The sequence below is a fragment of the Abramis brama genome, assembly GCF_963993115.1.
Source record: "Abramis brama genome assembly, chromosome: 4".
In the NCBI taxonomy this organism is placed as follows: domain Eukaryota; kingdom Metazoa; phylum Chordata; class Actinopteri; order Cypriniformes; family Leuciscidae; genus Abramis; species Abramis brama.
This window is the reverse complement of record NC_139966.1, coordinates 9,440,241-9,456,091: the sequence shown is the minus strand read 5'-3', so window position 1 is coordinate 9,456,091 and position 15,851 is coordinate 9,440,241. Positions and strand designations below refer to the sequence as shown.

Below are 15,851 nucleotides of genomic sequence, written 5' to 3'. Positions count from 1 at the left end.
GCTTTTAGATATTTTAAGAGAAAGACAAAAGGTATTTTAGCTGTTGATTTGGTTATGAAAAACGTTTATTCTTGCTACTGCTAGCCTTTTTTACTCCATCTGGCACGAACCCAGAGTCTCCGCTGGGTAACATCAGACGGAAAACGGTAAAACGAGATTTCATTCGATGACTTGTGGTTGCATCTCGGGACAAAACAAAAATAACGTTATGTATATTAACTGAAAGGTAAACTTCTAAGACCGTGAAGCTGAAACGCGGGCTCGTGAGAGATTTCATGTTTGTCATGATGACGTCTAAAGTCCCCGCCAAAGGATGTAGTCCCTTTTAGCAACTTGTTAGCAACCACCGTTTTTAAGACACAGTAAAGTTTAAAAAAATCACAAGCAGGTTATAACTGGTGTGTTTTATGTCATAGATCAAAACGTGAAAATATTAAGAGGCTTTGTTAACCACAGACCTTATTTCAGGCGATTTAGCAAAAACCCATTCAAAAAACCCATAGACTTTAGGGCGAGGGAACCGGTAGTGCTAAAATGCTAACTCACTTCCGCGTTTTGGCCTACAAAGTGACGTCATAACTTCGGCACTCTATACTACATTCATCAGTGACATAAACAAAAAACATATATTTTATTGGGATCTAATTTAATTATTCGTAATCTATTTCCTGAAAATGATTAGATTTGCAGGATTGTTTCACTTTCAACAAAAAAAAAGAAAGAAAAAAAGAAGAAAAAAACATAAAATATGATCAATTTTACATTTATTAGTCTTGTATGTATCACAGTAAATATTTATACAGGAGACTCCAGTGAATATTTCTGTGGTTTAGTGCAAACACGAGTCAAACCCAATAACGGGGCATGTTCACAATGGGAATCTGGCTTGAACAGCTTAATATTGCCTTAATATTAATATTAATATTTACCCAGAATTAAACCGAGAAACACAAAATATTTCGTCAAAACTGAAAACAATTATTAAGATATAACACCAAATATTAAGATATTGTAACTAATAATCTTATACAGTGTAAATGTGTTAACTTGCGCCGCTCCTAACATTTGTGCTAAACAGTTGAACCTGCATCGCGTTTTTGATTGTGTTGATACTGAATTTGAGTTTGGAGGACACAATTCACTGAATGTGTCAAACTAACATATGATATGAGCATTTATGACTCAAAACCTGACACAGAGCCTGTGACAACTAGCCCCGGTGACCCTGTACTACTCACTATACACTATATGACAGTCAGCATCATTACTCCAGTCTTCAGAGTCACATGATCCTTCAGAAATCACTCTAATATGATGATTTGATGATCAACAAACATTTATGATTATTAGCAATGTTGAAAACAGTTCATATTTCTGTGGAAACCATCATACATTTCATTTTTAGGTTTCTTAAGATGAATAGAAAGCTCAAAATAACAGCATTAATTTGAAACAGAAATCTTTTGTAACATTTATTGTAGCTTTGCAGCTTTTTTTTGAACATGAACAACATCAGTCAATTTTCTTTTAACAGTGACGTTTTGGTTTTTACCCCTTTCCCCAACTTATATATAAATACATAAACATATAGCCTACATAAATTACATCAATATAATTAAATAAAAAAATAAAATAAAAATTGCACAATATAGAATAAAACGTAAAATGGCACAGGTAAAAGGAATAGATGACGTTAATACACAGATCAACAGGTCAGAGCCAATCTGGAGTCCAGAAGTATCTGTTAAAACTGTTCTAGTTTATCAGCTGGGATTAGCATACATGCTGATCATCCAGGTTACATTAGCATTAGCATGTGTAGTGTAGTTGACCAATAGCAGCAGACAGACGCTGTACATCCGCCGGGGGATCAGGACCAGGTTAACACTCGATATTTCCTAAAGTCAGTGTTGGATAGTGTGTGAGTTTGTGTCAGATGATTAAATGAGAGCCCGTGTTCTAGTGTGACTGGTCTTTCCCGAACAGTGTTGGAGAAGCCGTCCCGTCAGGAAAGCGGCCCGTGCTACAGCAGGCTCAGAGACCGAGCTCATCTAACGCTGCTCGTGTGAAGGGACAGGAGGGCTCAGTGCAATAGTGGACTGTTGAAGCGCCATCTTGTGTTGTTTGTGTAGTTTGCAGTGGTGAGGAGCGTCTCCACTGGAGCGGATCTGAAGGACGGACTCAACACTTGCTCTGAAATCAGGATATAATCAGTCCTTGAGGATGAGGATGAAGAGAACGCCATACATCTATTAGACCTCATTCATCCATCTTTATGACATCATTAATGTCTGTACGGTCACTTTAACGTGTCGTTGCTGACAGAAGTCTTCGTTTCCTTCAGAAGATCAAGCGCCGTCCTGCTGAACGTCAGTGTGTCTGTGATCTCAGGCTCACTCTCTGAACACAGGCGTCAGTCCTGGGCGAAGGTCATGTGATCACACTGAACAACCACATGTGTGTCTCATACACACACACACACACACACACTCAACCTCACTCACTCAGACTCTCACTCTCATACTCACACACATACTCTCACACTCTTGCACACACACTCAAGACTCATACACACACTCAACCTCACTCACTCATACTCACTTGTACACTCACACTCACTCGTACACTCAAACTCAGACTCACACACACTCAAACACACGAGTTTAATAGTGCTCAGATCCATCTGCAACAGGTACAGGAGTGAGCTTAGATATATAACACACACACACACTCACATTCTCGTAATCATAATAATCATAATCGGTCACTCATACACACACACACAGACAGAGTTTCCTGCGGTGTCTCCAGCGAAGGCCTCATGTGGACAGTCTCACTTCCAGGTGGCAGGGAACGGTGGCCTCACGCTGCCGGATCTGCTGCCCTTTGACCCCAGCGACTGACCCGACCGGCTCCTGAGGTCAGCGCTCTCGCTCAGGGCCTGCTCCTCGTCATATCTGAGAGAGAGAGAGAGAGAGAGAGAGAGAGAGAGAGAGAGAGACTGATACAGGAGCCGCTCCTCACGGGAGAGAGAAAGAGAGAGGGGGGGGAGAGAGAGAGAGAGAGAGACTCACAGCACTTGATAGAGAGAGAGAGAGAGAGAGAGAGAGAGAGACTGATACAGGAGCCGCTCCTCACGGGAGAGAGAAAGAGAGAGAGGGGGGGAGAGAGAGAGAGAGAGAGACTCACAGCACTTGATAGAGAGAGAGAGAGAGAGAGAGAGAGAGAGAGAGAGAGAGAGAGACTGATACAGGAGCCGCTCCTCACGGGAGAGAGAAAGAGAGAGAGGGGGAGAGAGAGAGAGAGAGACTCACAGCACTTTATAGAGAGAGAGAGAGAGAGAGAGAGAGAGAGAGAGAGAGAGACTCACAGCACTTTATAGAGAGAGAGAGAGAGAGAGAGAGAGAGTCACTCACAGCACTTGATAGTGTCCCAGAGCCTCTTTGGGCAGACAGCGGTTCCAGCGGCAGTCCGGGATCTCGCCGTTGGGCGTCACGATGTTCAGCGTGTCGTTGATCAGGTTGTACTTCAGGATGCGGTCGTTGGCCGTGCTGGAGGTGAGCGACGGGGACGCATTCACCTGAGAGAGACACACACACACATTAACAGTAAGTTACGGTCACTGAAATAAAGTTTATAGTCCCTGTAAAGTCAAAATTAAGTACGTGTTCTGAGTTTGTCACACCACAGAAAAATGTGTTATTAGCCCCCAGACGAATTTGAATGATAAAAAAAGCCGCCAAGTAAGTAAAATAAGCTGTCAAAATCTTGAAAAAAGGAGCAGTGGTCTCGCTCTCAAGCGCTGGGGCGTGTCTGCTGGCTGCGCTGAAATCACGCCCACTCACGGGAAAGTTGACTCGCGGGCACACACCAGTTGTTGGCGGTACTTCATATGAGTACTGCACTTGACCCACGTTTTAAATCTCTGCTGTTTCCGGATGAGACCCCGCGCAGCATCGTCTTCAACAGCCTGATAGAGGAGATTCTGGAATACCATCCCTCACAGGTATTTTTGTTTAATTGTTTTAATTCCAAAATTAATTTAATACATTTGATTAATTAGTTTAAATTAACACATTTAAAAAAAAAAAATAATTTAAATATAAATTTCGTTGTTTATAAATACCACAGACATGCAACATATCTTACTAGTAGTGAATATGTCCTGTGAAAAGCACTTTACATATATAATTTTTGAAACTCTAAAATCTAAACAGAAACTTAGATCATCAGAAATGACAAAAACATCACTATGTTTTTGGTAGTTTTATTTGTCAGATATGAATTGCAATTAGCAATAGTAACTTAAAACTATTTTGTGGCTTTGTCCTTGTTAGGCCCAAGCCTCAGAGGAGCAGTCAGGAGTGGCATCCAGCAGTGAATGTGATCCTCCAGCCAAAAGAGCACCGTTTTCCAAAGAACTGTCTGGAAAGTTATTTCCAGTGGAGACGAGCACACCTGCATCCAAATAGTGAAAGAGGAGGTGCAGCGGTACAAGGAAGTGCTTTATTACACAGCGCACTAGAGCACCCTACATGGGATTTGGCTATTGTGTTGGAAGGCCTTACGGCGGCTCCCTTTGAGCCTATTGAAGAGGCTCCAGAAAAGTTACTCACTCTAAAGACTATCTTCCTTCTTGCTATCTCGTCTCTTAAAAGAATCGGAGACTTACAGGCCCTATCGGTAGCTCTGTCCTGCCTGGAGTTCGCATGGTTAAAGCTTTTCTTCACCTTAGTCAGGGTTATGTTCCTAAGGTCCTCACCAATATGGCGGGGCCTATTGCACTGCAGGCTTTTTGTCCTCCACCTTTTCTAACCCCAGACCAGGAAGCCTGTTAGGGCCCTAGGCGCTTATGTCCACAGAGCTGCCCTGTGGCTTAAGTCTGATCCATTATTCGTTTCTTTAACCTGCGTCTCGACGCAGCGTCTCGTTCCCTCTTCAGGGAACCAGTGGTACATACGTAACCTGAGACGTTCATTAAAATAACACTGAAAATAAATATAAATATTACACAAAATACCTGAAGTCAAATGAAAATTAGAAATGTTAGAAATGAAATAACTGAAATAAAATAAGTTTTAGTTTAAGTACTAAAATGACTAAAATTGAAGTAAAATAATATTACAGCTAAATAGAATTCAAAAATCAAAATTACACAAAAAATTACAAAAAAACTAAAACAACTGTAATGAAGTGTTTACATGCCAAAATTTAGTAAAGCTAAATAGCTAAAACGTATAAAAATGTTGAAAGCGATGATGATATCTGACCTCGATCAGCCACGGCTTGAGCCGGTCGTCGATGATGATGTCATAACCGTAACACTCGAAGCAGTGCTTGTCGTTGTTCATGACGGGCTGCAGAAACACATTATTATTATTATTACTGTGGATGACTCATCTTAGTCCTCCAGCTCAACACTTATGCATCAGAACGATCCAGTACGTGCGGTCCTACATCATCATGCCTGACAGATGCGGTGATCTGTGGATGTTTCTGCAGAGGCTTTAGCATATTCTAGCTTGACTTACAGCCACGGCTTTGAGCGACTGGACGATGATCCAGTGGATCTGGTCAAACAGGTGGTTGGTGACGTCCCGTCCTCTAGTGCTCTCCAGATAGAGGCGCAGGTTTCCGACCGTCCACTTCCCGCCGTGAACGTGATTGTAGTCGTCCTACAGCCAAACACACACACACTATATACAGTATATATGAGCTGCACAGCCGCCTGAAAAAATCTGTAAGAAGATGTCTGAATCAGCCATGAGGTGTTTATACAACTAATGAACTGAGTTTACCACAGGCGGACTCCAATCAAGAAGTAGAAACATCTGAAGGATGATCAAACAGGATAACCCTGAGCTCAATTCTGAGTGTCATGGCAAAGGCTATGAATCCTCATGTACATGTGAATTTTCATTTTTTATTTGTAATAAATTTGCAAAGATTTCAAACAAACTTCTTTCACGTTGTCTTTATGGGGTATTGTTTGTAGAATTTTGAGGAAAATAATGAGTTTAATCCATTTTGGAACAAGGCTGTAACATAACAAAATGTGGACAAAGTGAAGCGCTGTGAATACTTTCCGGATGCACTGTAAATATTACTATTGTAATCTTACTGTTTTTCTGTGAAACAACATTATTATAATTATTATAAAACAGAGCAGTACCCACCATAGCAGGAGCGTAGTACCTGGTAATACCAGTTTATTCTGACCTTTGTCTAATTTACAGTTTTATTTTTTCTTATTTCTTATGTTTAACTGGATAAGAAATAAAATACACTGCTGAGCATTTTTTTTTTTTATAAAATTTTGTCCTAATGACAAGTGTATGGTTGTTTTATGTACTACTAACATTTGAGTAATCAAGTCATGGTGGATTTTATATACAAAATGTACTTTTTATCACAGAATAAGGCAGTAGATTTTATAGTTTATACTGTAGTAAAGGCTATGTCAATTAGCCATATGAATACATAATTCATATACTTTATTTTTATAAATACCCCAAGATGTCAGGGACGGATTATGGTGATGATGTGCCCTGGGCACAGATGTCTCAAAGGCCCCCTTCACCAATTTTTTTTGTGTTGCACCTGTATGCACAGGTGCGCAATAGGGCAGGCAAGCCAGGCATTTTAAGGGGGCTGATCATTTAAACAATCAGAAATGTTAATATAAAGACGCAGCAACATCTCTGCATCCCCCTTAGTGGGGCCCCTCTCTCGTTACGCTCGTTATGCTTTTACCTTTTTCAGACTGGTGCAGCACTTACTCGCGGTAGGTAGAAAATGCATGATTTGATTTGTTAAACATGAAAAGGACTTATCCGTCTGGCATGGCAGCTCGCTCTAACTTTAACCTAGATAAATGCATATCCAAAGTGTTTGTGCGGAGTGTGCAGCGTGCACTGCATTGCAGGCGTCGGCGCGAACACTTGCATTTTCCTATCAACAGTGGAAACAACTTGAAATACTTCTGGTCATATACAGAAAAGAATAATGCATCAGTCGCACTCGCAAGTAGCTACTTTTATTTTTGTAAACTCACAATAACAAGAAAACGTTGTGCTTTTGTAAAATAAAATAAAACAAACAGGGCGCGCTTTCATGGTCTCCGTGGCGTGAACTGGAGCGCGTCTCAAAAAAAATGAACTGAAACACAGTGTATAGCCTCACAGACATGATGAATATTTCTATATAAAGCTTGAAATGTCCACTTTTAATCGAAAAAAATAGAATCGAAAGCAAATACCGGCTGATTAGGCTGATATGATATGAAAGGTGCATTTCTCTCTAAAGGTGCATCCACTTTACAGCGGAGATATAGATATGTTTGCAGCCGACACTGATTTAGAAATATATATTTTTTTATTATTAAACAATTAAAATGCCTAGTTTTTTTTTTCCCAGACATATTATTATTAGCCTGCTTTTGCCGGTGCTTTGCGGCAAGATTTATGCATGCGCTTGAGCGCGGAATAGGCTGCCTCCATGCACTCAGTATTTAAGCAGAAATGAATATTAACGTGAGATTAGTCGACTAATTGCTTAAATAATTGACTACTAGTCGACTAGAAAAATCTTTAGTCAATGGCAATTCTAATTAATGCATTTAGGCTAGCTGACATTTATTTAGTTAGTAATTCTAGTATCCAGGTCTTTACGTTAAATTAGTTGAGTTAACAATTAGTTAATGAACTAAAATAATAAAACAAATATTAAATTAAGATGCTATATAGCATTGCTTGTTCCACCCCAAAATACACTTTGACAATCCGTTACACATTTGAAGATTTACTGTATCTTGAAGATTGTTGTATTGTATTTTATCGTCTGTTATAAAGATGAAGATTGACATTTCGTTAAAAAAAGCTTTTGTAGTAATTGAGCTTATCTTGCTTCTTTGTCATGTTTGTGCTTTCTTTTCATTGATCCACTTGGTTGTGGTTTTAAACTCATTTTTGTTTTGGTTTTTGAGTAACCGTCTTTTACGCGTGACTTTTATATTACGCAATGCTTTTCAGTCGCCTCTAGATGTCCCTCTCAACAGCGCAGCAATACATTAAAATTATTTATTTGATTTATTTACTAGTTAATACTTTGCAACTGCAAAAAAATCACATTATTCCTCAATATTTAACACAATTTTACTGAAAATAAAATTAAAATTAAAATAATTATTTGAAAAGAATAGACAGTAAATTTGACAGGGCCCCCTGCTGGCCCAGTGCCCTGGGCAAGTGCCCAGTAGGCCCGTGCGTTAATCCGTGCCTGCAAGATGTAACATAAAAAATATATTGTTGCAATCATGTCTTCACATTTCATCAGTCAAAATGTTTCTGCTTTTTAACTCAGACTTTGTCCATATAATAAGGGATTTCCTGGAACGTCATAAGTTATGAATTCTCTGAGTCCGTTTTGGGGTTTCTGCGAGAGAGCGCCCTCCAGCTTCAGTATGTACGAAATGCACATTACATGAGAGTCAGGTCATGCAAAGACTATCTTGTCTCTTTGAAATTAAACATTCCCATTATCTCAGGGAACCGAGCTCACGTAAGTAACCGAGATAAGTATTGCGTCTTTCCAGACGCTATGGGGAAAACTCCTTTTTATCCGAAATCTGAAGTCTTTAATTCAAAAGCCTTTTGGGTGCACTGCGCTCACTTGGCGGGATGCACCACGATTGGTCGTAAACAAAGCAGTGCTTGCTTACCAGTTTGAATATCAATCACACTGATAACTTCATCACAGTCAGCTCATGTTCTCATGAAAATATTCGTGCATTCGAATGCTCAGGTAAGATGATGTAAAATTATAGCAGGCTTCAGTCTGTACCATCTTGACTTCTTTGCTCGCTTTCATTACTTTTGTTTTTATTCTTGTACACTGACTTGTTCTCTCTCTCACCGACGGCCTGACGCTGATTCGACATGCTCAATTGGCCAAAGAAACCCAGGCGACGTCCGACAAGTGTCGACAGTGTGGAACACCATAAAAACTGGGCTGGCTGACACTCAACGACAGCCTGTAGAGCGACCGTCAGCTTGGTGTGTCAGAGCCTTAACAGCACTCGTCATTGTCAAAATGATTGAGATGAACAATCAAATCAAAGAAGGTGGGCCTTACTGTTCACAGAAGACAAATGCGAATTCCAACGCGATGCTTTAGTTTTAACAGTGGAAGAAAGCTAGGTGATGCAAGTAGCTAAACATGTAGCATTTAACAACTGTTTTATAACAGAAATGTTAAACAAATGACAGTGATCTCCAGTGATGCAAACTACTCAACTTTGTCATCACTTTGAATAGAAAATATGCTATCATTTAGGCAACACGATTTAATTAATTCATAACTGAATGTGAGGAGACAAGAAAAAAAAAATGTCCTGCAGAACCTGGTGTCTGAAGCATGTGTGAAATTAAGACAATCTTACTGGCCGACAGCAGTCCAATGAAATCAATCGTTTCACTAGATAAGACCCTTATTTCTCGGCTGGGATCGTGTCGAGCCTTTGAAGTTGCACTGAGACGGACATTTGAACTTTCAAACCGTTGGTTGCCATTGAAGTCCATTATATGAAGAAAAATCCTGGAATGTTTTCTTCAAAAACCTTAATTTATTTTCGACTGAAGAAAGAAAGACATGGACATCTTGGATGACATGGGGGACATTTTTTTTAAAGTGAACTAATCCTTTAATACCCACCACGCCATGCTGATCAATGCCTGCCTGTGCGCTGTGAAGGTTGCCAAGCACAATCTTGCCACAATCAAAGCACTGAAGGGTCCCAGCATAACCTGAATGCATCAGCAACCAATTAGGACACATGCTCTGACACCTCCCTAGAAAGCTGAGTGTTATAGAAGCTTGAAAATAAAGCCCCGAAGCCTCCATGCTAAACTGTTTCTGCTACGTGGACTCCTTCATTGGTCCAGTCCGAGCCACAGCTACAGGAAAACCCAGAGCCCCTAAGAGCAGACATAGACAGATCAGACCTGAGCACAAGCCTAAAGGAGCAGCGTATCAAAGGGAGCAGACAAGGGAAAACAGATAATGGGTCGCTAACCGTAACTCAACCACTCCACCCTGTCAAAGCCCTGCTCGTCTATCAAGTAGTCCAGGGATGGGGATCAATTCACAAGGAGCATAATCCTGCTCCAATAAACAATATAACAACTTGGGGAAGGAAGACAAGTGAGAGATTGGAAAAATATCCATACTCAGTCTCAGCTGTCAAGCTCTACTTATACTCAGCCCCTGCCATGGAGCTCAGCCCTACTTCAACTCTCAGTCGGTGAACTGGGGAGGGCATCACATTTATTGGTCATGCTTCCAAAGGAGCATAACTCATACCCTATATGATAGATTTGGGAGTGCAACAGATGAGAGAGTGGGCCACTTCCACCTTTCATCTGTCAAGCTCTAAACAATGAGAAAGATTGAGGTGGGCGACAAGTGAAGAGTGTAAATACACCACATTCGACCTCACCCGTCCGGCTCTATATTTACAAGCATATCTGTCAGGCAGACGCCATTATCAGCACACGTTCACTGAGGAAGTGTGTTATACTGCACTATCACCTCCACTTCTGGAGGGAGCCACAGATGATAAGTGGGATGCCTGCAGCAACAAAGTCCATTACATCCTATCAACCTGCCCATTCCTGATGAACGTCTAGGAAGCATGCCAACATATAGTAAACATACTATGTTTACATGAACATCTCTCAGCTGAACACACTGGAGGAGGCACTGATGGAACCCCGACTTCATGCTCTGACTTAACATTAGTCTATTCTCTAAGCCCCAGAGGAGCATGCTGAACATCAGCACTGATCTGGACCAGATAAGAAAGCGGATTGCATCATCTCACATCATAGGACTCTTTAAATTAGTCCATAGGTGATGGATGGGTTGAGTGAGGTGGAACTGACTGGAGATTGGGAGAGTACCATGGTGTGCAGAGCCACACTGGCCCGACCCGCCGGCGCATGTGCCATGAGCTACAATGTGATAAAGCAGAGGAGGCAGATTAATTTTTTTACCTCACGATCGAAGCCACCAAACTGCTTCAGCAGACACGGGGCTGGACAGCGAGGAAAGAGCAAAGTGAGAGCAGAGCTACCTCACCAACCATCACACAGTGTGTACATTCAGCTGAGCCGAACAAGCTCGCTCTACTCCCTCCTTGCTAGCCGTGCGACCCGAATCATGAGGAGCGGAAGATTGTTTTGGCTTTATAGCGGTTCTTTAATAAAGTTATTTTCCAGCTAAAGTTAGTTTTGATTGATTCGCTTCCGTCGCAACGATCATTTCAAGAGAGAGTCAAGCAAGGGCGGAGCATCCCAATGAATGCAATTTGCTCTCTCGAGAGCTGAACTCACTCCATGCAAACGCTTGATTCTCCTTCCTTCAAGAGAATCGCGCAAGAACACTTCCAGTCCATCCAACTCCCTCGAGAGCCGAAAATGCTTTAACAGACTCTGATCTTACATGCACATACACTCACCTAAAGGATTATTAGGAACACCTGTTCAATTTCTCATTAATGCAATTATCTAATCAACCAATCACATGGCAGTTGCTTCAATGCATTTAGGGGTGTGGTCCTGGTCAAGACAATCTCCTGAACTCCAAACTGAATGTCAGAATGGGAAAGAAAGGTGATTTAAGCAATTTTGAGCGTGGCATGGTTGTTGGTGCCAGACGGGCCGGTCTGAGTATTTCACAATCTGCTCAGTTACTGGGATTTTCACGCACAACCATTTATAGGGTTTAAAAAGAATGGTGTGAAAAGGGAAAAACATCCAGTATGCGGCAGTCCTGTGGGCGAAAATGCCTTGTTGATGCTAGAGGTCAGAGGAGAATGGGCCGACTGATTCAAGCTGATAGAAGAGCAACTTTGACTGAAATAACCACTTGTTACAACCGAGGTATGCAGCAAAGCATTTGTGAAGCCACAACACGCACAACCTTGAGGCGGATGGGCTACAACAGCAGAAGACCCCACCGGGTACCACTCATCTCCACTACAAATAGGAAAAAGAGGCTACAATTTGCACAAGCTCACCAAAATTGGACAGTTGAAGACTGGAAAAATGTTGCCTGGTCTGATGAGTCTCGATTTCTGTTGAGACATTCAGATGGTAGAGTCAGAATTTGGCGTAAACAGAATGAGAACATGGATCCATCATGCCTTGTTACCACTGTGCAGGCTGGTGGTGGTGGTGTAATGGTGTGGGGGATGTTTTCTTGGCACACTTTAGGCCCCTTAGTGCCAATTGGGCATCGTTTAAATGCCACGGCCTACCTGAGCATTGTTTCTGACCATGTCCATCCCTTTATGACCACCATGTACCCATCCTCTGATGGCTACTTCCAGCAGGATAATGCACCATGTCACAAAGCTCGTATCATTTCAAATTGGTTTCTTGAACATGACAATGAATTCACTGTACTAAAATGGCCCCCACAGTCACCAGATCTCAACCCAATAGAGCATCTTTGGGATGTGGTGGAACGGGAGCTTCGTGCCCTGGATGTGCATCCCACAAATCTCCATCAACTGCAAGATACTATCCTATCAATATGGGCCAACATTTCTAAAGAATGCTTTCAGCACCTTGTTGAATCAATGCCACGTAGAATTAAGGCAGTTCTGAAGGCGAAAGGGGGTCAAACACAGTATTAGTATGGTGTTCCTAATAATCCTTTAGGTGAGTGTACACACAAAGTGGCTTCCTGAAGACAACAAAGCTGATGGCATGTAATGCAGGCACTGGTGCTCCATATGACATAATTGGACTGCCGTTGGCTAATATAATTTGCCTTGATTTCACACATGCTTCAGACACTGGGCTCTATAAGACGTGTCTTCATTGTGTCAGCCACTTATTCAGCATTGAGTTTCCTACAAGAGGGAACCAGCAGCTGATCAAACATGGAGAAAAGATTGTGCAGCGTTCAGACTGTTGTAAGTACACAGACAATAGCTGCGGGTGTGAGAGACTTACGCCGTGCTTCTGGATGGCCACGTTGGTGAGGTGCACGAACATGTTGTCCAGCTCACTGGTGCTGGGCGTGTATTTGACCGTGCAGAAGCGGCAGAAGCCCAGTTTGTACCTGAAACACAAAGTGTTTAGAGCGGATCAAGTGATGCAGTGGCGGGTGGCGGTCACATACTCACATGTAGCACTTCAACGGCCTGTAGCTGGTCACCAGCACGTACAGACGCAGGTCGAACTTCTTCCCGCCGATCAGCAGAGGGTTGTCGATGTACAGAGAGATGACGTAGGCCTCCTTCCCACTGTTTGCCGCCACAAACCTGTCAAACACCAGCATATCAGACAGAAGCAAGCAGCTGATGGCACTTTTACTGTGGTATATTTACTATTAGGGATGCACTGATATGAACATTTGGCTGATACCTTTATATTTGAAAGCCAGTAACCGATATCAGGGCTCCACAATAAGGACTGTCCGATGGCCCGGGCCAGTGCTGCATCTTCACGGAAGTTGATCATTTGAAATATTAAAATTTTTCAAGTGCACGAAGACGCTTAAAGCAGCGCTATGCAGTTTTGCCAATTTCTTCAGTGTTTTCTCGCTTTTTGCTTTCGGGTTTCTCTATAGAGCTAAAGTACCCGCGTCTCTCAGTTTGGTACGCGCACCCAGAGCGCCGCGTCTCACAGCGCACGAATACCCTTACACGTCTCCCTGAGCTTAAACGGATATGTTATGTTTTGTTTATGTGTGCGGCAGTCGTCTATGAGGGGCTTCCGCCTTTACTTTAGTTTTGTTTTAAATGTTCGCTGGTTCCCGCCTCCTTCTTTCCATAATAACATACCTTGGTACAAACTACACGTTTACCGTTTGTTCAAAGCGGCTTGCCCCGTCAGATGCTCTGGCAGATACATGTGCTGACAGATGCACTTGCGCTGCTGCGTAATGCGTTTAGAAAATCCTGCAAATATTTCCATTTTGCCAAACGCCGCAGATTTCCGTAAATGAGCGCCGCCGCGCGCATGTGCGAAAAACAGACTAATAAAATATGAGCGCAATAATTCGGACTAAAATACACATATTGCTAAAATATTTTTTGTTGAACAATAAATGTGCCACATGTAGAATTTTAAACCTACAAGTACGTGTATTTTTATGATAGCAGTAACTTTAAAGTGACTATTGTAACAGGGTAGACCTAATCAAATTTTGCTTTTGTTTGTATTATTTAAATTTTTAGTTTAGTGAATTTAAAAAATGAAAATCATTATTTTTGTTTTTAGATTATAATGTTACAATGTTAACCCATTTTTGCACATAATATACTATTTGTGATAAGTTAGGCTAGTAGTTTTTGGTGTCATAATCTTATTCATTAAGGTTACATGGATCAAAAACAACTAAAACAATAACTAAGCCTATTTTATTTTGTTCAATTTATTTATATTACTTTTCTGTGTTGGGGCCAGTGAACATTTTGGCAGGGCAAGTAAAAAAACAAAACAAAATAATTTTCTCCCAATTGCCATTTTTTTCCATCACCATGTTCCTTATGGTATGTAATGTATATAACAAGGTCCATACATTTTAGTATCATTATATAATTATAATATTTCTAGAATAAAAAATCTATAATAATAAAATGCAAAATAAAAATAACCAAAGAACTAAAATACTAATCCAAAAAATCTTAATGTTTCTTTAGATATTTATCTATTTTTTTTTTGTCCACTATTGCCTCACTACAGGACGATCTTACGTGGACGTGCGGCTGTCGCGGGACCACTTCTTGATCTGAGAGAGCTTGTTGATGAGGAAGATGCCTTTTCCCTGCGCCTTCCCGCACGGCTTCATGATCCACGTGCTGGACGGGCTCTTCCGGAACTCCTCCACGAACAGGTTGTAGTCGGCCGGCAGCATGAACGTCACCGGCACGAAGTCTACGGTCAGAGTCAGAGAGTGAGCGACGGCACATACGAGAGAGACGGAGGCAAGAGGAAGAAAGCAGCTCGCTTTACCCAGGTAGAGGTATTTCCCGCTCTCGTCCTTCTCGGCCAAGGGACTGGCCTCCTTCTCCAGGTCTTTGCGGTAGCGCTTGATGTTCTTGATCATCAGGTCCTTCCTGGTCAGCTCGTAGTGGTTGGGGAAGTGGTTGACCATCTGGTCGTCAGTCAGCCGGTAGCCGGTGTCCACGCTGAACACGCTGCGGATGGTCTGGATGCTCATCCTGCCAAAGAGATCACATCACTGCAAACATGAGACGTGTGCGTGTGTGTGTGTGTGTGCGTGTGTGTGTGTTGCTGTAAGTGTAAATGAAGCCTGTTCACCAGTGCTGGAATGACTACAGCAACCTGTGCTGCACAAGGGCTTGTGGGTAATGTCAGCCTAAACCAATGCAATGTTTGTAACACTTTAGTAAGGGGAACACATATTCACTAATAGCAACAAGAATTGCCTCAAACGCATAATTTACTGCTTATTAATAGTTAGAAAGATAGCACTGCACTCAAAGTCATAACTGCACTGAAGTGATATCCACATTCCTGTGATTTATTTGGTCAGACTGATATTCTACACAAAACTGGATTTGAATGGTGGAACTGGACTAGATACTAGTGTGTACTCGGGTGATTCTCACGAAAACCATTAAAACACCACGGCACTAATGATTTTAAATATAAAACATGTTATTTAGTAATATAAAAAAGCATCACAATAAAGAAAATACTGTTCTCTACCTTGCACAATGTGTAATTTCAACATGGGAATTAATTAATTGAAAAATATTTTTTCAAGATTTTGACAGCTTATTTTATTTACTTAACGGCTTTTTTTTATCATTC

The 15,851-nt window shown here is 41.5% G+C and overlaps 1 protein-coding gene across 3 annotated transcripts in view; it reads right to left on the bottom strand.

Moving 5' to 3' along the window:
* Nucleotides 1-1,441: 1,441 nt before the first annotated feature.
* The window catches only part of ttll1 (tubulin tyrosine ligase-like family, member 1), a 16,472-nt gene continuing 2,062 nt past the window's right edge, over nt 1,442-15,851 (bottom strand). For all 3 annotated transcript variants that reach the window (XM_084112294.1, XM_084112295.1, XM_084112296.1), the window contains 8 exons: nt 15,027-15,235; nt 14,768-14,948; nt 13,193-13,330; nt 13,020-13,128; nt 5,532-5,675; nt 5,271-5,357; nt 3,417-3,580; nt 1,442-2,957 (listed from right to left, as the gene is read on the bottom strand). In XM_084112294.1, coding sequence (XP_083968420.1) covers nt 2,834-2,957; nt 3,417-3,580; nt 5,271-5,357; nt 5,532-5,675; nt 13,020-13,128; nt 13,193-13,330; nt 14,768-14,948; nt 15,027-15,235 — 1,156 coding nt within the window. In that variant the 3' untranslated portion in view covers nt 1,442-2,833. The remainder of the gene's footprint in view (nt 2,958-3,416; nt 3,581-5,270; nt 5,358-5,531; nt 5,676-13,019; nt 13,129-13,192; nt 13,331-14,767; nt 14,949-15,026; nt 15,236-15,851) is intronic.